Source organism: Mobula hypostoma, chromosome 21 (assembly GCF_963921235.1).
Source record: "Mobula hypostoma chromosome 21, sMobHyp1.1, whole genome shotgun sequence".
Lineage (NCBI taxonomy): Eukaryota > Metazoa > Chordata > Chondrichthyes > Myliobatiformes > Myliobatidae > Mobula > Mobula hypostoma.
In genome coordinates, this window is record NC_086117.1 from 49,777,036 (window position 1) to 49,799,872 (window position 22,837).

The window sequence follows — 22,837 nt, forward strand, 5'->3', positions numbered from 1 at the left end:
GTTTTACAGTGCTGTATAAGTTCTACTTTGTTCTGTATTTCATTTAAATAAATAATTTTCTACTCACTTCAATGGTAGTTTGTCTTTGTTTATGCTTCATTTTAAACTATTTTCATGAAACTTCGGCTAATTCAGCTCCTTAAATTGGGCCAAAATGTACAGGTCCTGATTTGTCCCAATTAACTGGAATCCACTGGACTTATATTTTCTGTTAAAACTCAAATAACATTCAACAGCACTACAAAGCAGAATGCTGCTTGCTAGCCTGCACCAATTTCAACCATAAATTTCTCCTTAATATCATGCTTCAACTCCACACTCAGAAGGATACCTCCTACAGTACTAAAAATACATCTACTTCCATTGACTCACTCCACTCACAAATCTGTTGGAATGTATCTCTGAATTTCTTTTACTTTAGACCAGGGGTTCCCCACCTGGGGTCCATGGACTCCTTGGATACTGGCCAGGCTCCATGGTGTAAAACGGGTTGGGAACCCCTGCTTCAGACCTTTATATCCACTAAAAAAGACTTCAATCCCATCTTTTAAACCTTCATCCTACAATACAGGGATGCAAGAACAATATGGAAATACCCAACTGGGAAAATAAAGATAATCTACATGGAAATTAATGCTACAGCATTTGAATTATTACTTTAATTCTAACCTTGTGATCTCCCAGTGCACCAGCCTTCAAGAGGTATTTTACTGTTTCAAGCTGGTTGTTCTCTGCTGCATCCATCAGCGGGGTTCTCTGATCATCATCACAGGTATCCAAATTAGCGCCAGCCTGCAAAAGAAGTCAATTGCCTTTAAAATAATTATATCTTTACATTGTACTGCTGCTGCAAAACATACAGTTACAATAGTTTGTGAATCCTTTGCAATTACCTGGTTTTCTGCATTAATTACTCAAAAAACTTTTTCTTGCTACTGTATCACATCATACAAGTCAATTATAATAAACCTGCTCCTAATGCACAAAAATCAAAATATTAATGAATTAATTTCTCGGCAAAATGATTGATAATTTTGGTTAAAAAAAATTAACAGTCTGCTTCCTCGTAATTAAACTGACTGCCATCTAAATTCCCAACGACAATAAAATTTTCTAACAGTACTGTTTACAGCATGAAACATAAAAGTTAAATAACAACATTTCAGACTGCAGGGACTCAGTGAGGACCCATCACAACCTCCTTGAAAGTAACAAATGGCAACACTGTCAAGCAAATTCATAAACTGAAATTTAAAAGGAGATTGATTCAATGATGAATATCATGATCTTTTATCACAGGTGTTTTTTTAAAATTGTAGAATAAGGATACACATTTTTCTTTTAAAAGGTTAAAATATAGCAACACAAAAACATTTTAACCTGTACAAGCATATGACAAATTTCCACATGGCCCATCTCAGCAGCTGCATGGAGAGGTGTCCTCTTATTCTGGTGCTCAGCTCTAAAGTTAGGATCGATTCCATCAACTAGGGAAATAAGAATTGAAAAACTGTAAGCTTTGAGCAAATTTCTTAAGTTATAAAGTTTAATTTGGACCTGTTTTCATGCCAGAAGACCAAATAATAATTTATTACACAATTACTTTTCAATTTATACCAAGATAAAGATAAAGAAGATAGTACTAAAATAACTTTCAGCCCTAACACTCACTCCATATATACAACTTTTGTAAAGTGCCTTTGAAAATCTAGTTACAGTCAAATGCAAACTGTTGCCTTACTCAGTCTCCAAGGCCCATGTTTAAAATATCCGTTTCCGATCAAAGATTGAATTTCCCGACATTAAGTTTTCATAAAAAACATTCCCTTGCTTCCAAAAGCACTGGAATAAGTTCCTCCCAATGTCTGAAGCAACATCTATCCTAAACATCTTCAATCTGTCATAATGATGTAAAGATTCAGCTCAATAGTTTGCTTATGTATACATAAATCATGTGATTCAGCAATCAATACTATTCTTCAAAAATTGTTTCCTCTAATATTTCTGCTTCTAATTTAGAAGTCCCCAATTTTTGAAGTTTTGGCCTAGGGTCCAAAATTGTTCCTGCTAGTCTTCAATAACTAATGCCGGTATTTTAAAATCCTGTTTTTAAAGACAGGGTGTGTGCAAGATTAAATTGCTCCAAACAGTTTTTTTCAAATATGACCTACCCTTAGTCAAAATAATTCATATATAATCATATCACAATAAAACTATACTTTTTTGCCTTTTCACTGTTGCTAAATCTCTATGTTAACTTTTGGTGATTTGCAAATGCAGACCAGAAGACAAAAGTCACACTGAAGACCAAAACCTTTCAATCTCTCACTACTTAAGAAATATTCTGCCTTCCTGATTTTTTATATACATGTACTAAAGTGAATAACCTCAAATTTCCACAATATATTCCTTCTGCTCTGTTTCTGCCAATTCATCTAGCTAGTATATCCCCTTCCACGATTCAGGACACTTACAAAGACAGGTGTGAAAAAAAGGCCCGAAGGATCATTGGGGACCTGAGTCACCCCAACCATGGTCTATTCCAGTTGTTACCATCCGGGAATCAGTACTGCAGCATAAAAGCCAGCTTCTTCCACCAGGCCAACAGACTGATTAACTCACGCTGATTTGAGTGTATTTCTATTTTACAATGACTGTTCTATTTATTATAAATTACTATAATTGCACATTGTACATTCAGACAGAGACATAACATAAAGATTTTTACTCCTCATGTATGTGAAGGATGTAAGAGATGAAGTCAATTCAATTCCAGCTTCTCTGTACCTTTCGCACATCCACAATGCCAACAAATCATCCTATATTTAAGGCACCAGCAAGCTACATTATCCGTAAAAGGTATACATTATCTTGAACCTGAATCATACTTTCTTAAAACTTTTTCAAAATATGTATTTCAGTTTTCTATTACAAAACTTTTAAACTCAAGGATGGATTGTAAAAACTCTCGAAATTTAACTGGATAGAACAACAGTTAGATGTTCCCTCCTTATACCCCTTCAGCATAACTCCGTTTATACAAGACCCCTCCATCATTTTCATAGCTGTTTTGATATACACTCAGTCACCACTTTACTAGACACACCTACTTGTTAATGCAAATATCTAATCAGCCCATCATACTGCAGCAACTCAATGCATAAAAGCATGCAGACATGGGCTGAATGTTATCCAGACTAAACAACAGAATAGGGAAGAAATGCGATCTAAAGGACTTTGACGATGGAATAATTGTTGGTGCCAGGTGGGATAGTTTGAGCATCTCAAACTGCTATCTCCTGGGATTTTCACACACAACAGTCTTTAAAGTTTATAGAGAATAGTTCTGTGGGTGAAAATGCCTTGTTAATGAGAGGTCTGAGGAGAATGGCCAGACTAGTTCAAGCTGACAGAAAGATGACATTTAACTCAAATAACCACAGGTTACAACAGTGGTGTGCAGAATAAGCAACTCTGAACGCACAACACATCAAACCTGAAAGTGGATGGGTTGCAATACCAGAAGACCATACCACATTCCACTCCTGTACTTAATGAAGTGTATATTCTATATTTAGAGGCACATGAAAACTTACCCAGCATTAGAAGAACTTTCTGCATCTCCCCCTGCTTTGCAGAGATATATAATTGCTTTGGATGAAACCGCAACTTCTTGGGTCTGTTAGGAAAAACAGATTTAAATATTAGAGATAGAAACATAGAAAATAGGTGCAGGAGTAGGCCATTCGGCCCTTCAAGCCTGCACCGCCATTTATTATGATCATGGCTGATCATCCAACTCAGAACCCCGCCCCAGCCTTCCCTCCATACCCCTTGACCCCTGTATCCACAAGGGCCATATCTAACTCCCTCTTAAATATAGCCAATGAACTGGCCTCAACAGTTTGCTGTGGCAGAGAATTCCACAGATTCACCACTCTCTGTGTGAAGAAGTTTTTCCTAATCTCGGTCCTAAAAGGCTTCCCCTCTATCCTCAAACTGTGACCCCTCGTTCTGGACTTCCCCAACATCGGGAACAATCTTCCTGCATCTAGCCTGTCCAATCCCTTTAGGATCTTATACGTTTCAATCAGATCCCCCCTCAATCTTCTAAATTCCAACGAGTACAAGTCCAGTTCATCCAGTCTTTCTTCATATGAAAGTCCTGCCATCCCAGGAATCAATCTGGTGAACCTTCTTTGTACTCCCTCTATGGCAATAGTGGCAAGCATTACAGAAAAAGGCTCTTTGGCTCACCCTGCTCATGCTGATCATCAAGTATCAACACTGATCCCATTTTACAGCACTTGATCCACAGTCTTCTACGTGCTCGTCCAAATGATTCTTGAATGGAGTATACCCGCTCTACCGGCTCTCCAATCCAGATTAAAGAAATAAAATGTACCTTTTTCTACTGGCCCAGATTTAGTGGGAGAATAACAGCAACAGTGCACCATCTCCCACCACAATGGATGCCAGAGCAAAAGTATGTTATGTTCAAAAGTGGTTCTAATGTTTAAAATATTGTTACTTTTAAAAGTTACGTAAATGTTTTAGAAACATAGAAAACCTACAGCACAATACAGGTCCTTCAGCCCACAAAACTATGCCAAACATGTCCTTACCTTAGAAATTACCTAGGGTTACCCATACATAGCCCTCTATTTTTCTAAGCTCCATGTATCTATCCAGGAGTCTCTTAAAAGGCCCTATCATATCCACCTCCACCACTGTCACCAGCAGCCCATTCTATGTACTCACCACTCTCTGCATAAAAAACTTACCCCTGACATCTCCTCTGTATCTACTTCCAAGCATTTTAAAACTGTGCCCTCTTGTGCTAGCCATTTCAGCCCTGGGAAAAAAGCCTCTGACTACATCTGGACCAACAAAGCAATGTCCCCTTGGATCCCATGCCTCCTTACTTTCTCAATAAGCCTTGCATGGGGTACCTTATCAAATTTTAATCTACAATTTGAGAGGGAGAAGGGAAACTCGGAAGTGTCAGTATTACAGTTGAACAAAGGGAACTATGGTGCTATGCGGGAGGAGCTGGCCAAAGTTCAGTGGAACAATACCCTAGCAGGGATGACAGTGGAACAGCAATGGCAAGTGTTTCTAGGAGTAATGCGGAACGTGCAGGATCAGTTCATTCTAAAGAGGAAGAAAGATCCTAAGGGGAGTAAGGGGAGGCCGTGGCTGACAAGGGAAGCAATGGACAGTATAAAAATAAAAGAGAAGAAGTATAACATAGCAAAGACGAGTGGGAAGCCAGAGGATTGGGAAACTTTTAAAGAGCAACAGAAGGTAACTAAAAAGGCAATAAGCAGAGAAAAAATGAGGTACGAAGGTAAACTAGCCAAGAATATAAAGGAGGATAGTAAAAGCTTCTTTAGGTATGTGAAAAGGAAAAAAATAGTTAAGACCATAATTGGGTCCTTGAAGACAGAAGCGGGTGAATTTATTATGGGGAACAAAGAAATGGCAGACAAGTTGAACAGGTACTTTGGATCTGTCTTCACTAGGGAAGACACAAACAATCTCCCAAATGTAATAGTGGCCAAAGGACCTAGGGTAATGGATGAATTGAAGGAAATTTATATTAGACAGGAAATAGTGTTGGATAGGCTGTTGGGTCTGAAGGCTGATAAGTCCCTGGGACCTGACGGTCTGCATCCCAGGGTACTTAAGGAGGTGACTTTAGAAATCGTGGACGCATTGGTAATCATTTTCCAATGTTCTATAGATTCAGGATCAGTTCCTGTGGATTGGAGGGTGGGTAATGTTGTCACTCTCTTCAAGAAGGGAGGATGAGAGAAAACAGGGAATTATAGACCGGTTAGCCTGATGTCGGTGGTGGGAAAGATGCTGGAGTCAATTATAAAAGATGAAATTACGACACATCTGGATAGTATTAACAGGATTGGTATGAATCAGCATGGATTTACGAAGGAGAAATCGTGCTTGACTAATCTTCTGGAATTTTTTGAGGATGTAATGATGAAAATGGACAAGGGAGAGCCAGTGGATGTCGTGTACCTGGACTTACAGAAAGCCTTTGATAAAGTCCCACATAGGAGATTAGTGGGCAAAATTAGGGCACATGGTATTGGGGGCAGAGTACTGACATGGATTGAAAATTGGCTAGCTGACAGAAAACAAAGAGCAGCGATTAACAGGTCCCTTTCGGAATGGCAGGCGGTGACCAGTGGGGTACCACAGGGTTCAGTGCTGGCACCGCAGCTGTTTACAATATATATTAATGATTTAGATGAGGGAATTAAAAGTAACATTAGTAAATTTGCCGATGACACAAAGCTGGGTGGCAGTGTGAAATGTGAGGAGGATGTTATGAGAATGCAGGGTGATTTGGACAGGCTGGGTGATTGGGCAGATGCAGTTTAATGTGGATAAATGTGAGGTTATCCACTTTGGTGGTAAGAACAGGAAAGCAGATTATTATCTAAATGGAGTTAAGTTAAGAAAAGGGGAAGCACAACGAGATCTAGGTGTTCTGGTACATCAGTCACTGAAAGCAAGCATGCAAGTACAGCAGGCAGTGAAGAAAGCTAATGGCATGCTGGCCTTCATAACAAGGGGAATTGAGTATAAGAGCAAAGGGGTCCTTCTGCAGCTGTACAGGGCCCTGGTGAGACCACACCTGGAGTACTGTGTGGTCTCCAAATTTGAGGAAGGACATTCTTGCTATTGAGGGAGTGCAGCGTACGTTCACAAGGTTAATTCCCGGGATGGCAGGACTGTCATATGTCGAAAGATTGGAACGACTGGGCTTGTATATTCTGGAATTTAGAAGGCTGAGAGGGGATCTTTTTGAAACATATAAGATTATTAAGGGATTGGACACGCTGCAGGCAGGAAGCATGTTCCCACTGATGGGTGAGTCCAGAACCAGAGGCCACAGTTTAAGAATTAGGGGTAGGCCATTTAGAAAGGAGTTGAGGAAAAACTTTTTCACCCAGAGAGTGGTGGATATATGGAATGCTCTGCCCCAGAAGTTTGTGGAGGCCAAGTCTCTGGATGCTTTCAAAAAAGAGATGGATAGAGCTCTTAAAAGATAGCGGAATCAAAGGTTATGGGGATAAGGCAGGAACTGGATAATGACAGTGGATGATCAGCCATGATCACAGTAAATGGCGGTACTGGCTCGAAGGGCTGAATGGCCTACTCCTGCACCTATTGTCTATTGTCTATAAATGCCTTACTGAAATCCATATACACTACACCTACTGTTCTACCTTCAACAATGTGTTTAGTCACATTTTCAAAAATTTCAATCAGGCTCGTAAAGCACACCTGCCTTTGACAAAGCTGTGCTGACTATTCCTAATCATATTATGCCCCTCCAAAAGTTCACGTTCATAAATCCTGCCTCTCAGGATCTTCTCCATCAACTTACCAACCACTGAAGAAAGACTCACTGGTCTATAATTTCTTGGGCTATCTCCACTCCCTTTCTTGAATAAGGGAACAACATCCACAACCCTCCAATCCTCTGGAACCTCTCCTGTCCCCATTGATGATGCAAAGATCATCACCAGAGGCTCAGCAATCTCCTCCCTCGGCTCCCACAGTAGCCTGGGGTACATCTCATCCAGTCTCGGTGATTTATCCAACTTGATGCTTTCCAAAAGCTCCAGCACATCCTCCTTAATATCTACATGCTCAAGCTTTTCATTATGCTCTAAGTCATCCCTACAATCACCAAGGTCCTTTTCCGTAGTGAATACTGAAGCAAAGTATTCATTAAGTACCTCTGCTATCTCCTCCGGTTTCATACACACTTTTCCACTGTCACACTTGATTGGTCCTATTCTCTCATGTTTTATCCTCTTGCTCTTCACTTACTTGTACAATGCCTTGGAGTTTTCCTTTATCCTGTCCACCAAGGCCTTCTCATGGCTCCTTCTGGCTCTCCTAATTTTATTCTTAAGTTCCTTCCTGCTAGCCTTATAATCTTCTAGATCCCATCATGAAGACCCTGGAGAGACTTGCTCTGGAGCTGCTCCGGCCTATGGTTAGGCCACACTTAGATCCCCTCCAGTTCACCCACCAGCCCCGACTAGGAGTTGAGGATGCTATTTAATTATTTATGGTTTTATATTGCTATATTTATACTCTATTCTTGGTTGGTGCAACTGTAACAAAAACCAATTTCCCTCTGGATCAATAAAGTTTGACTATGACTATCTCGATTACTACCTAGTTTTTTGAACCTTTCGTAAGCTTTTCTTTTCTTCTTGACTAGATTTTCAACAGCCTTTGTATACCATGGTTCCTGTATCCTACCATCCTTTCCCTGTCTCAGTGGGACGTACCTATGCACAACATCACGCAAATATCCCCTGAACATTTGCCACATTGCTTCCGTACATTTCACTGAGAACATCTGTTCCCAAATTATTCTTATTTTTAATTTTTAAGATTTGATTTAAAAAAAAACTATTTTGAATGTCACATAAATAATCAACCTTGTTAAAATAATTTAAAAGCTTGTAAGTATAGTTTCAGAATGAAGGGATGAATGGTGTTGTGACACCAGTCAAATTGATGGGCAAGCTTTGTTCTAACCAGCCCAGACATAACAGAAGGCCCTTTTCATGTGTCAGAGCTTACCATGGAAAACTGTCTCAGCTTTCTCTGAAAGTTCCCAACAAGACTACTGAAGTGAGAATAGCTTGCTTATGTATAAACACAAAATCACCCCATTATGATGGCGCCAAATTGCTGCAAATATCTAATCAGCCGATCATATTGCAGCAACTCAATGCATAAAAGCATGCAGACAAGGTCAAGAAGTTCAGTTGCTATTCAGACTAAATATCAGAATGGGGAAGAAATTGTGGATTGATTGTGGATTAATTGTTGGTGCCAGGCGGGGTAGTTTGAGCATCTCAAACTGCTATCTCCTGGGATTTTCACGCACAACATTGTTGTGTTCAGTGTGACTTTAGTCTTCTGGTCTACATTTGCAAATCACTGAAAGTTAACATAGAGATTCAGCAACAGTGAAAAGGCAAAAAAGGGAGGGGGAGGCGGAGCAGGAGACTGAGTAAGTGGCATACTTTGGGGTAAACAACTGTCTTTGTTGACTGCAGATCATGGTCTCTCTTTGGGTGTTTTGCTATTGCTTGGTGGGTGGTGAGCACAGACACTGTGCTGAAATGGGTGGGGGGATTGATTGATGCTTTGCTGCTGCTTGTGTGGGAGAGGGGGCTTTGGGGCTCTAACTTTTTCTGCTGTTCATTCTTTTGGGGTTCTCTTTTTCGTGGATGTGTGCAAAGACCAAATATCTTATAGTAGGCACAAAATTCCCAGAGTCAATTTCCAATTCAAAGTATTGCTACAGCAGAGAAGTATTAAACCACAGCCACTAATAGAACAATGAAAGAACTTTGCTTTAATGGGTAAAATTTTAACACATTGTGTAAAACACATTGAAACAAAGCAGAAAGTGCAGGGAACATGCACCAGGTACATCTGTGAAGGAAAAACACAAAAGAAATAAGGAAGGTCTTCGATCTGAAATGCTAATTCTCTTTCTTATTCCATAGATGCTGCTTGTACTAATTGTTTCTATCACTTTTTTGTTTGTTCAAAGCGCAAAGTAAATTTCAAAGTACATACATGTCACCATATACAGCCCTGAGATTTGTTTTCTTGCAGGATTTCAAGACGTTGCAGTCATTTATCATCTTCAGTTATTTTAATCAGTCTGTGAGTTTGGAGTATTTGCTTGTCCAAAACAAAAAGAAAGATCCCACCATAATCAAAGATTCTGAACCCTTGATTAAGTATTTCAGGACTACTGTTTTACTTTAAATCGCTTTTCACTTTATGAACCAACTCATATACTTAAAGAGTTTAAAGCAATTTCAAAATAATTATTAAAATCAGATGTGGGAAGTACACAACATACCCTAATGTAAGCTGTGCAACCAAAGGAAGTCTGATTCCCAAATTGTAGGTTCCTGGACTGCTAACCAGGGCTTAAAAGGGACATTCTACTTCATTATATAGATAGGGAATTGAGTACAATAACCAATTACTATTTTTGTGCATCTGTAAGCATTCAGTTCCAAAACAATAATGACACAGCTTTTTTTTCAGAATCAGAATCAGGTTTATTTTCACCAGCATGTGACGTGAAATTTGCTAACTTTGCAGCAGCATAATATAGAAGAAAAAAAAGTAATAAATAAATCTTATTCAGTATACATTATACAGTATATTGAATAGATTAAAAATCATGCAAAAAACAGAAATACTGTATATTAAAAAAAAGTGAGGTGGTGTCTAAGGGTTCAGTGTCCATTTAGGAATTAGATGGCAGAGGGAAAGGAAGCTGCTCCTAAATCGCTGGGCGTGTGCCTTCAGGCTTCTGTACCTTCTACCTGATGGTAACAGTGAGAAAAGGGCATGCCCTGGGTGCTGGAGGTCCTTAATAATGGATGCTGCCTTTCTGAGACACCGCTCCTTGAAGATGTCCTGGGTACTTTGTAGGCCAGTACCCAAGATGGAGCTGACTAAATTTACAACCCACTACAGCTTCTTTCTGTCCTGTGCAGTAGCCTCTCCACACCAGACACTTATGCAGCCTGTCAGAATGCTCTCCACTGAACATCTATAGAAGTTTTTTGAGTATATTTGTTGACATACCAAATCCCTTCAAACTCCTAATGAAGTATAGCTGCTGTCTTGCCTTCTTTATAACCGCATTGATATGTTGGGACCAGGTTAGATCCTCAGAGATCTTGACACCCAGGAACTTGAAACTGCTCACTCTCTCCACTTCTGATCCCTCTATGAGGATTGGTATGTGTTCCTTCGTCTTACCCTTCCAACAGTCCACAATCAGCTCTTTCGTCTTACTGACGTTCAGTGCCAGGTTGTTCCTGCGGCACCACTTCACTAATTGACATATCTCACTCCTGCACACCCTCTCGTCACCACCTGAGATTCTACCAACAATGGTTGTATCCATCAGCAAATTTATAGATGGTATTTGAGCTATGCCTAGCCACACAGTCATGGGTATATAGAGAGTAGAGTGGTGGGCTAAGCACACACCCCTGAGGTGCACCAGTGTTGACAGTCAGCGAGAAAATGATATCACCAATCCGCACAGATTGTGGTGTTCCAGTTAGGAAGTCGAGGATCCAATTGCAGAGGGAGGTACAGAGGCCCAGGTTCTGCAACTTCTCAATCAGGATTGTGGGAATGATGGTATTAAATGCTGAGCTATAGTTGATGTACAGCACCCTGACATAGGCATTTGTGTTGTCCAGGTGGTCTAAAGCCGCATGGAGAGGCACTGAGATTGCATCTGCCGTCGTCCTATTGTGGTAATAGGCAAATTGCAATGGGTCTGTCTGCTTAATCTCACAGAAATTGTATCCATAGTGTGTCAAGTGAACATAAATATATTCACTTTAGAACCTTCAGAATTGCTGATTTTGTTTCAGGTCAGTAAGTTAGATAATTTTTCTTTAAAATAATGCTTTTAAACTGTGATTGCATCATTAACACATCCTTTTTGAATGCTTACCTCTCTGTATCAAGAGCAATAAGAATACTTTCCATTGTCTCTTTCCCAGGTGCAGTTGACAGACCTGTAACTGGTAAGATTGCTCCAGATTTCAAAGTAGTGGATGAGTTATATATGTCTGAACTATCAGCCACCTTGGAAACTGCACTTTCAGGTTTATTTTCCATTGACATCCTTATCCGAGCACTGCTGTAAAAAGACAACATTTATACTAACTTGATAAAAATTATGTACTGTACAAAATGACAATTCTGAAGAACATATTTTTAATAGCCACCGCTTTGAAAGCACCTAGTTCTACAAGTGGACCATGTCAGCTTAAATACGCAAGACGAACATTTACAAATAAAATTCTGGAATTTACCAATGAAATATTTTCATTTCAGACTTCCAAAATCTTCAGTTGCACATCTGTTCCCAAAGAGTAACATGGTTACAGAAAAACCAACAATGTGAAATGAAACAGCATGCCATCATTCAACCTTAAACTGGCAATCCAAGTAAACAGCACCAATTTTTTAAATATGAAAGAGAAAAGAAATATATGCAAAGCAAAAAAATGCTAAATCACATCATTTCAAGTGCTCTACATGCACAGAACATAAATATGTAAAAGGGAAAATAAATTGCTAAAACTCTATCAAGAAACTTATCTCCAAAGATCATAAATCTTGACAATAACAAATTATCATGCATCTTTGCTGCATGACAATACTTCTGGTCTTCAGAGAAAGTCAGTACTTCATATAAAAAATTCCAACTTAAAGGTGAAATTAATATCAAATCCATTTGCAAATAAACAAATTTAGGTAACTGCCTTATAAGAATATCAATTAATATCTCATATTAAATTTTAATCAAGAATTTTTAATCAGGTCACAGAATTGTACAGTATGGAAACAGGCCCAACACGTCCATACCAAACATTTTAAGCGAGTCCCATTTGCCTGCATTTGGAACATATTTCTTTGAGCCTTTTCTATCCATGTAGCCATCCAAATGTCTTTTACAGCTTATCTAGCAGCTTGTTCCATATACCCACAACCCTCTATGTGAAAAAGTTGCCCCTCAGATCTCTATCAGACTTTTCCTATCTTATCATAAATCTAGACCCTCTCATTGTACATTCCCCTACCTAGGTAAAAAAACTAAACATTCACCCTATCAATGTTCCTCATGTTTTTAAAAATGTCTGTAAGGTCACCCCACAGACTCCGATGCCCCAGAGAAAACAGCCGCAGTTAATTCAAACCCTCCAATCCCACTAACATTTCTGTATATCTTTTCTGCATCCTCTGCAGCTTAATGTCATTTTTAATGATCAGAACTACACACAATGCAAGAGTGATCTACTTGGAAATTTTTATGCATGCTATCATACTGTAGGTGCAGGAAACCTGGAATAAAAGCTGAAAATGCTGGGAGTAATCTGTAGGTCAGGCAGCATCTATCAGGAAAGAAACAGTGATAATTCTTCAGGTTATTACCTTCCTTCACAACTAATGAAAGACCTGAAGAATTAGTTATAAATATTGAGTATTTTCAGCTTTTATTTCATATTTCCAACAGATGCAGTATTTTTGCTCTTGGGTAATAGTTTCCACAGCCTTCGTACATTTTTTTTAAAACTTATTGCCTATCTCCAATTTCTTTGGAAAGCAATTTCAAGTGCAATACAGAGGGGCCAAAGGCCAAGTGACACACACCAACATTGCAATACAATGAAAGTAGATCTTTTTCCTGGAAGGACATTAGTTAAACCAGGTGGATGCTCACAACAATCCAACAGAATCATGGCTATCTTCAATGACATTAGCTTCTTAAACACAGAAATAATTCGCCTTAATTTAAACTTCCTGGCTATCTAAATGAGATTTGAATTCATGTCACAAAATCAATAGTCCAAGCTACTAGATATATATACGGCAACATCTAGTTATACATCTAACTTTAAAAAAATCATAAAATCACTGAATTGAAGTTAACAATTTTAACAAAGTCAAAAACACATTTATTTTATCAAGGCTCTTAAATTAATATAAAATTATTTCTACTCCGTATTTGAGATTCAAATTCATAATCAACACTCAAGTAATTAATGACCTGTCAAGTAAGCAGATTCTAAATGTTGACAATTATTTTCAACAAGAGTGCTTACCAGCTGACTAAAGGAGACTCAGGGACCCACCTTGCTGTTGTAGTGTCTGCTTTTCCATTCATAGCAATCATCTTCTCCTGTGTTGGAAGAGGTACCATAGAAGTAGTGTCTGCTTTTGCTATCGTCACTTCTTTTGCTTGAGCAGTATCCTCACCACAGTGTGGGCAGAAAGATAAGCCATTTATACACGATGCACAGTTTTTGTGAAAGCGGTGGGAAATGGTACTATCAGGCTGGCATTCCATGAACGTCCCCTGGAAAAAGCACCTTAATTTATTACATACCTTTACGAACAGACAATAAATTGAGCATAATTGTATTATTCTTTTTTTTTAATCTTCTAGCATGACGAGTGAGTGAAGGAGCTAACATCAGCATCTTCCAAAACTCTTCAATAAATTTAATGATAGTACTGGCCATCTTTTCTGAATATTCATAATTTTTAACTTGCGAACGATCAAGTCTACCCAACTAACCCTAGTTGAAATAAAGAAATTTACTACAGGAATCCTTAGTTTTAAACCCAAGTTTAACCCATACCATGTAAAGTAGTAGTTTTATTACCCTACTGAATTTCTAGTAAATCATCCAGTCTAAATAATTATTGGAGATTGGAGTGCTGTAAGCAAGTCAAACACCAATGGATTTGCAATAAAGGATTCACTATACAACAACATACGCAAGGTTGTTTTCTAACTATGATTAATAATGCAATGTAATGTCATGCCCACAATCAGTTATACGGAAATAATTAATAAAAAGGATCAAAATTGTTGCATCTCAATCTAATTCTTCAACAATGTTTGTCTCTGATTACTTTTAATGCATCCAAGAGGCATGCCCCCAGTTATAAAACACTTGCACTCTTCTACTTACAAAGAAATTAAATTCCTAAGAACAAAAATGAAGAGCTACATCGCTAAATAACTTAAGTGCAATGCTTAAAAGGATTTTACAAATGACAGCAAGTTAAATCTAAATAGCCCTGCCACAACTGTCAAAAAGGCAGCCATTTAGTTTGAAGTCCCGTGTGTCATCTGGAAGACAATCAATCTGGTTCCCACACAGAGTGCTTAGAATTGGCTATTTTCCTTCCTTTATTTGGAAATGAAGCAGCAAGCTAACTCTAAACATTCTATTATTCAAAGAGACATTCAGGTATTTAAAAATAAACAAAATTTATATGCTTGCTGACATTTATGAGCATGCAGGCTGCCTCGTGGCTTTCAAGGTAACCTGCTCTAAGAAAAAGATCATAATGCTTCATACATCACAAGATACCATTTCAAATTTTGTTCAATATTAAATACATAAGTTGAATTTTAAATCAATGAGAAAATATTTTTGCTGTGATATTTGTACTTAAATGCTTCGATGTTTTCTATACTTACAGCAGTGCAGAAATATCCACATCCTGGGCAACACTGATGCTTAACCATCCGGGATCTATGGTCCTCACATAAGACCATTAGTTGCACCTTATTGGAAGGTCGCATCAACTCTTGCTTAATCACTGTGTTAATGCAGCTACTTAACTGGAAGAAATGATTATGCAATCAGCTTCTTATTTACAGAGTTATGCTCTAAACTATTACCAATGAATTATTTTTCAAATCAACAACAAAGCATTGAATTACTACCATCAGGGAGGAAGTACAGGAGCTTAAAAGCCCACACTCAGCATTTTAGGAACAGGTTCTTCCATGATACACTGCCCTGCTATTTCTCTTTTGCACCTTTTATTTTTTTATGTCTTGCACTGCACCAGTGCCACAAAACAAGAAATTCCATGACACATACATGAGAAAACCTGCAGATACTGGAAATCCAAGCAGCACACACAAAATGCTGGAGGAACTCAGCAAGCCAGGAAGCATCTATGGAAAAGAGATGTTTCGAGCTGAGACCCTTCATCAGGACTGAAGAAAAAAAAAGATGAGGAATCAGAGTTAGAAGGTGTGGGAAAGAGAGATAGAAACACGAGGTGATTGGTGAAACTGGGAGGGGGAGGGGCAAAGTAAAGAACTGGGAAGTTGATTGGTGAAAGAGACACAGGGCTGGAGAAGGGGGAATATAATAGGATAGGACAGAAGGCCATGGAAGAAAGAAAGGGGGAGGAACACCAGAGGGAGGTGATGGGCAAGGAGGAAAGGAAAAAGGGAATGGGGAATGATGAGGTGGGGGGGGTGTAGGGGTAGGGCATTACTGGAAGTTAAAGAAATCAATGTTCATGTCATAAGGTTGGAGGCTACCCAGATGGAATATAAGGTGTTGTTCCTCCAGCCTGAGTGTGGCCTCATTACAACAGTAGAGGCGGCCATGCACTGACATGTTGGAATGGGAATGGAAAGTGGATTGAAAATAGGTGCCACTGGAAGTTACCGCTCTTTCTGATATGGAGCGTAGGTGCTCAGCAAAGCAGTCTCCCAATCTACGTCGGGTCTCACTGATATACAGAATGCCACATTGAGAGCACTAGATACAGTAGATGACACCAGAAGACTCACAGGTGAAGTGTTACCTCACCTGAAAGGAATGTTTGAGGCCCTGAATGGTAGTGAGGAAGGAGGTTGTAGGGGTAGGTGTAGCACTTCCTCACTTGCAAGAATAAGTGCCAGGAGGGAGATCAGTACAGAGGGATGAATGGACAAGGGAGACATGGAGGGAGCAACCCCTGTGGAAAGCATAAAGTGGAGGGGGGATCTGTTTGGTTGTGGGATCCTGTTGGAGATGGTGGAAGTTATAGAGAATTGTGTTGGACGTGGAGAATTGCAGTGGAGTGGTAGGTGAGGACAAAAGGAACCCTATCCCTGATAGGATGGCAGGAGGATGGGGTGAGGGAAGAGCTGATGGTGGAGGAATATTGCTCTGATATGAAAAGCCTCACTCTGAGAGCAGATGCAGTGGAGACGGAGGAATTGAAAGAAGGCATGGCATTTTTACAATTAATAGAGTGGGAAAAGGTATAGTTCAGGCATCTTTCGAATTAATCATCAGACTGAGGAACTTCAACCCTGTCAGGTAGGAACAAAGAACTCCACAGCATCATTCTGGAAAAGAGCTTGAGGCACAGCAGGTAAATGCACACAACACTCACGACATGCCGGAGGAACTCAGCAGATCGGGCAGCAACCACGGAAACCAGCAGTCAACGTCTTGGGCCTGAACGAAGGGTTCCGGCCCAAAACGTTGACTGATCGTTTCCACAGATGCTGCCCAACCCGCTGAGTTACTCCAGCGTGTTGTGAGTGTTGCTTTGACCCCAGCATCTGCAGAGGATTTTGCGTTTAGGTAAATGCACGCTTTGTCTCAACTAAGTTGTGCTGACCATCAACTACTCAGAATCAGATTTATTATCTCGACCGTGTATGTCGCTGAATTTGTTGCTTTGCAGCAGCAATCAGTGCAAAGACACAAGTTATAAATTACGAGTAAATACAGTGGTGCTAGAAAATTCATGAACCCTGCAGAATTTTCTATATTTCTGCATAAATATGATCTAAAATGTGATCAGATCTTCATGCAAGTCCTAAAACTAGATAGGGAACCCAAGTAAATAAATAACACCAAAACATTATGTTTGCTCATTTATTTATTGAGAAAAATTATCCAATATTACATGCATTTGCTGAAAAAAGTTGCTTTTTGAAACTGATGTGACCCCCTCGTACAGTAATAACTTCAACCAAACATGTCCATCATGGCTGATCAATCCTGTATGTTGGCTTGGAGGAATTTTAAGCTATTCCTCCTCCATACAAAACTGTTTCAACTCTGGGATGTTGGTGGACTTCCTTGCATGAACTGCTTGCTTCAGGTCCTTCCACAATATTTCTATCAGATTAAGGTCATGACTTTGACTTGGCCATTCCAAAACATGAAGCTTCTTCTTTTTAAACCATTCTGCAGTTGATTTAGTCTTCTCTTTTGAATCATTGTCTTGTTGCATTATCCAACTTCTATTAAGCTTCAGGTGACAGGCTGCTACCCTGACGTTCTCCTGTAAAATGCCTTGACACATTTTTCAATTCATTGTTCCCTCAACGACTGCAAGCTGTCCAGACCCTGAGGCAGCAAAGCTCCCCAAACCACGATGCTCCTTCCACCATGGTTGTTAGGATGAGGTTTTGGTGTTGGTGTGCCGTGCCCTTTTTCCTCCAAACATAGCAATGTGCATTTCTGCCAAAAAGTTCAACTTTTGTCTCATCTGTCCACAGAATACTGTCCCAGAAGCATTGTGGAACATCCGGGTGGTCTTTTGCAAACTTGAGATGTGCAGCAATTTTTTTTTGGAGAATAGTGGTTTCTTCTGTGGTGTCCTTCCACGAAGACCATACTTGTTCAGTGTATTTCTTATAGTGGACACATGAACAGAGACTTTAGCAAGTTCTAGAGATTTCTACAGGACTTTTGCTGTTACCCTTGGGTTGTATTTTACCGACTTCAGCATTGCATGTTGTGCTCTTAATGTGATTTTTGCAGGATGCCCACTCCTAGGGAGAGAAGCAACAGTACTGAGTTTCCTCCAATTTGTAGACAATTACTCTTACTGTGGCCTGACGAACACTCAGGTCTTTAGAAATGCTTTTGTAGCCTTTTCCACAGCTTCATGCATCTCTACAATTTTTCTTCTAAGGTTCTCTGCAAGCTGTTTTGATTGACGCATGACGCACATGAACAGATATTTCTTGAGAATGGCAGACTCTGTCTGTAACCTGACTTCGTGTGTCTTTTTCTTAAATAGGGCAGGGCACCTCTATAACCTATGCCTCTAATCTCATCTCATTGATTGGGATGTCTGACTCCAAATAGTTTTTATAGAAGGCATTACCCTAGAGGTTCATATACATGTAATATTGGATCATTTTTCTCAATAAATAAATTAACAAGTATAATGCTTTTTGTGTTATTTATTTAATTTGGTTCCTTTTATCTAGTTTTAGGACTTACGTGAAGATCTGATCACATTCTAGCCCCCAAACTTTCTAGCACCACTATAAATAGTGGAAAAGGAATAACAAGGTGGTTCTCATGGATTGTTGAGAAGTCTATTTATACTAATTCTATTTCAAACCCATTTTTTGTATCCACTCCATATTCCTGTCAACTATACCCAGATTCTACTCACTTGTATATCAGGGGTAATTTATAGAAACAATTAACCTACCAATTCACATCATTGGGTCCTGAGAAGAAACTCAAAGATATCTTTACGGTTACAGGGAAAATGTGACGCAGGTGACCACAATACTGCCCTTAACATCATTCTCCCTGGTATCTTGGCCAATATGCTGTTCTTGGACTACAGTTCAGCACTCAACACCATAATTCCCTCCAGGCTTGACAAATAGCTCAGAGACCTCAGCTTTCACCCTGCCTTGTGCAGCTGGATCCTGGACTTCCTCTCAAATCGACAGCAGGTGGTAAGAGTGGGCTCCTTCATCTCTGCCCCTCTGACCCTCAGCACAAGTGCCCCTCAGTGCTGTGTCCAAAGCCCCCTCCTTTACTCTATGTATACCCATAACTGTGTTGCCACCCACCGCTACAATCTACTAATTAAATTTGCTGACAATACTACATTGATTGGCCTAATCTCAAATAATAACAAGGCAGCCTATAGAGAAATCATCACTCTGACACAGTGGTGTCAAGAAAACAAACTCTGCCTCAATGTCACAAAAATAAAGGAGCTGGTTATGGACTACAGGAGGAATGGAGACAGGCTAACATCAATGGATCTTGGGTTGAGAGAGGGAAAACTTTAAGTTCCTCAGCATACACATCACTGAGGATCTCACATGGTCTGTATATACTGGCTGTGTGGTGTCAAAAGCACAGCGCCTCTTTCACCTCAGACGGTTGAAGAAGTTTGGTATAGGTCCCCCAAGGACTTTCTACAGCGGCACAGTTGAGAGCATCCTGACTGGCTGCATCACTGCCTGGTACGAAAACTGTACTTCCCTTAGTCGCAGGATTCTGCAGAGAGTGGTGCCATCAGCCCAGCACATCTGGAGATGTGAACTTCCCACTGTTCGGGACACTTACAGAGACAGGTGTGTAAAAAGGGTCCAAAGGATCATTGGGAACCCGAGTCACCCCAACCACAAACTGTTCCAGCTGCTACCATCTGGAAAACAGTACCACAGTATAACAGCCAGGACCAAAAGGCTCCAGGACAGCTTCTCCCACCAGGCCATCAGACTGATATAATTGCATTTCCATGTTATATTGACTGTTCTGTTGTACATACTATTTATCACAAGTTACTATAAATTGCACTTTGCACATTTATACAGAGACATAATGTAAAGATTTTTACTCCTCATGTATGTGAAGGATGTAAGTAATAAAGTCAATTCAATTTATCTCTTAACTAACATGACCAAACTATACTATTTTTGAGGTCTTTGTATGAAAAGTAATGTGCATAAATTAAAAGTTAATATGTTAAGAAGCTGGTTGTTCAAATTTAAAGATGGGTAAAATAATTTGCACTGGAAGAACATAATAAAAGTCTATTTATAAACAAAGGAAACTTTGTCTAATAATTTTCAGTTATGTTAATTTTAAAGGTGATATAGGCCTTCAGTGAATAGTACTCTGCCTTCCCCTATACTGAAGACGACACTAACAACATAAGAAACTCAGAACAGGAATAGGACAAATGGCCTCTTAAGCCTGTGCTGCCATTTAATAATTGATCTGCTCTGCTCTAGGCTCAAAGGTGTTTCAATTCCCTCATCTTTCTAAAATTCATCCACTTCTTTGAATGCCTTGATAAGCTACCTGTCTCAACATTACAGGGTAAAGATTACACTGCATGCATGACGTAATCGTAATGACTTAAATCACATTCTTTGGAATGAACAAAATACAAATACAAATAAATGGTTCAGAGTGCTTCTATTTGCTCTGTACATGGTTCACTTTCACATTTACATATATTACCCAACGCAGGGAACACTTAAAAAGTTATTATCAAATGAAAAAATGTTTAATTATCATTCAACCATACATGAAAACCCAGTAATACCGCCAAAAACAAAACAATCCAGCTGTAATTCTATGCAGAGTTAAATATTTTTAAAGTTGACAATAGACCCTCCACATACACAACTAGAAACACATTTTAAAAATATTTGTAGTTTCTTTAAGCTGAACTAAATCCATGAACTGAAATCGCCAACAAATACCCTCATTTGTGAGGGTACCTTTGTACTTACACATATTGCATATTTATAACAGAAAAAGATATTAGTGTTATAGCTCTGGCACTGTCTTACACAACAATAACCACTACATCAAACAAAATATTTAGTGCACTCATCTTTTTTGTCAAACCTAAAGCCAAAGCTCATTTCACAAAATATGGCTATACGACAAAAAACAAGAACCTACAATACAGCTCAATTCAGTAATTGTTCAAAAGTTAAAACAGGCCATCATAAATGTACTGATTGGGTTTTTAAAAAGCTAATTTTCATGCTATTTCACCGTTGGAAAAATTAGTTCTCTAGTATAATTAACTCTGCAATCCAGTCCTAACAATCTATCTACTAACTCATACCTGCCCAATTAATTACTGTCAAGCTTAACCAAGAGCTCCTTACCTCTTCATCTATATTCTCAGTGGCCATACATTTATTATTAGCCAGTTTAACTATCTCTCGGCTTTTTGGTGTTTCCATCCGACAGCTACAAAGCGGTAACTCCTGTAGTTTATCTAGTTCCACTGAGTCAGAGCTTTGGGAAATACCTACATTGAAGTAGCAAAATTCAAAATTAACTTTTATTATTACATAAAATATTGTCAAAAGTACTCATACAGATCATGCAAAACCTCAACTGGACTAATCCTTTAAGCCAAATACAAGTCCAAAATGTTTCCACCCAACAACAAATAATTTTTTTTATCCAAGTTGGACATTCAGAAATAAGTTCTCATATACAAATATTCTTAAGTTCACCATATCATCTTTACCTGTAGACTGTGAAGAAAACAGACCACCTGTAGGCAGATCCAATGAGTCAAGGGGAACCTCGGTATACTCATTATTATCTGTCAAAGTTTGGGTCTCTGTGTCAGCACCTGTAATTAATTAAATTTACACTGAGAAGTTTATGAAAGGTAATCACACAACAGCCTGAACGCAGACTGATTTAGAGAGACCTTTGTCTTTGAAGAATTATAAACCATTGTATATTTCTTCACCTGAAGAGTTTCTTTTCTCCATGGTTTTCACTGATTAAGGAATTCTGAACCTTCTGGTGAGGACAGGACATCAGGATTAAATAATCTAATATTTGGTGGCCATGTTCAAACTTTGGTGGCAGAGTATCCTACATTAAACATTGCTGTAATGGACAGCAGACATACAGTTTCCCCCATATGCTGATTTGATATCCACGGATCTGCACACTGACAATGTCAGCCCTAAGTTCCACCTCAAACTTTTTTCAAGCAAAATCTTTTCCCAAAAGTAGGAAAATTAAAAACAAAATGGTAGTTTTAAACTGAGATAGGAGCCTTAATTGCTCATGTTTCTTTTTTTTTTACACAGAATGTGCTATTGAGGAAAGGGTTGAAATGGAATTCAAATTGGTTTATTATTGTCATGTACAATGAAAAACTTGTCTTTACGTAGTGTATTAGAGGTGGAGCAAGATAAAATTACACAATGCAGAATAAAATGCAACAGCTAAGGAGAAACTGCAGTGCTGGTAAGTAATAAGGTGCAAGATCATAATGAAGTAGATTCTCAGGTTGAGTCTATCTTATTGTACGTGGGACTGATTTAATAGTCTTATAACAGCAGGGTAGAAGCTGTCCTTCAGGCTTGTGGTCTGTGCCTTCAGGATTTGTATCTTCTGTCTGATCGAAGAGGGAAGAGAGAATGCTGGGGTGGGTAGGGGTCTTTAATTATGCTGGCTGCTTCACAGTCAGCGAGAAGTAAAGACAGAGTCCATGGATAGAAGGCTGATTTCAGTGATGTGCTGTGTCCACAACTCTCTGCAGATTCTTGCAGTCACATGCAGATAAGTTGCCATACCAAGCCATTATGCATCCAGGTAGAATGCGCTCTATGAAGCATCAATAAAAATTGGCAAGGATC

At 39.1% G+C, this 22,837-nt stretch overlaps 1 protein-coding gene across 6 annotated transcripts in view; it reads right to left on the reverse strand.

The window, feature by feature from the left end:
- LOC134359998 (histone-lysine N-methyltransferase EHMT1-like) overlaps positions 1 to 22,837 on the reverse strand; it is a 202,045-nt gene that overhangs the window by 49,592 nt on the left and 129,616 nt on the right. For 5 of the 6 annotated variants that reach the window (XM_063073967.1, XM_063073969.1, XM_063073964.1 and 2 more), the window contains 8 exons: positions 21,706 to 21,813; positions 21,335 to 21,480; positions 15,116 to 15,259; positions 13,755 to 13,978; positions 11,567 to 11,755; positions 3,597 to 3,679; positions 1,381 to 1,487; positions 670 to 792 (listed from right to left, as the gene is read on the reverse strand). In XM_063073967.1, the coding sequence (XP_062930037.1) occupies positions 670 to 792; positions 1,381 to 1,487; positions 3,597 to 3,679; positions 11,567 to 11,755; positions 13,755 to 13,978; positions 15,116 to 15,259; positions 21,335 to 21,480; positions 21,706 to 21,813 (1,124 nt within the window). The remainder of the gene's footprint in view (positions 1 to 669; positions 793 to 1,380; positions 1,488 to 3,596; positions 3,680 to 11,566; positions 11,756 to 13,754; positions 13,979 to 15,115; positions 15,260 to 21,334; positions 21,481 to 21,705; positions 21,814 to 22,837) is intronic. The other variant, XM_063073965.1, reaches the window with a different exon arrangement.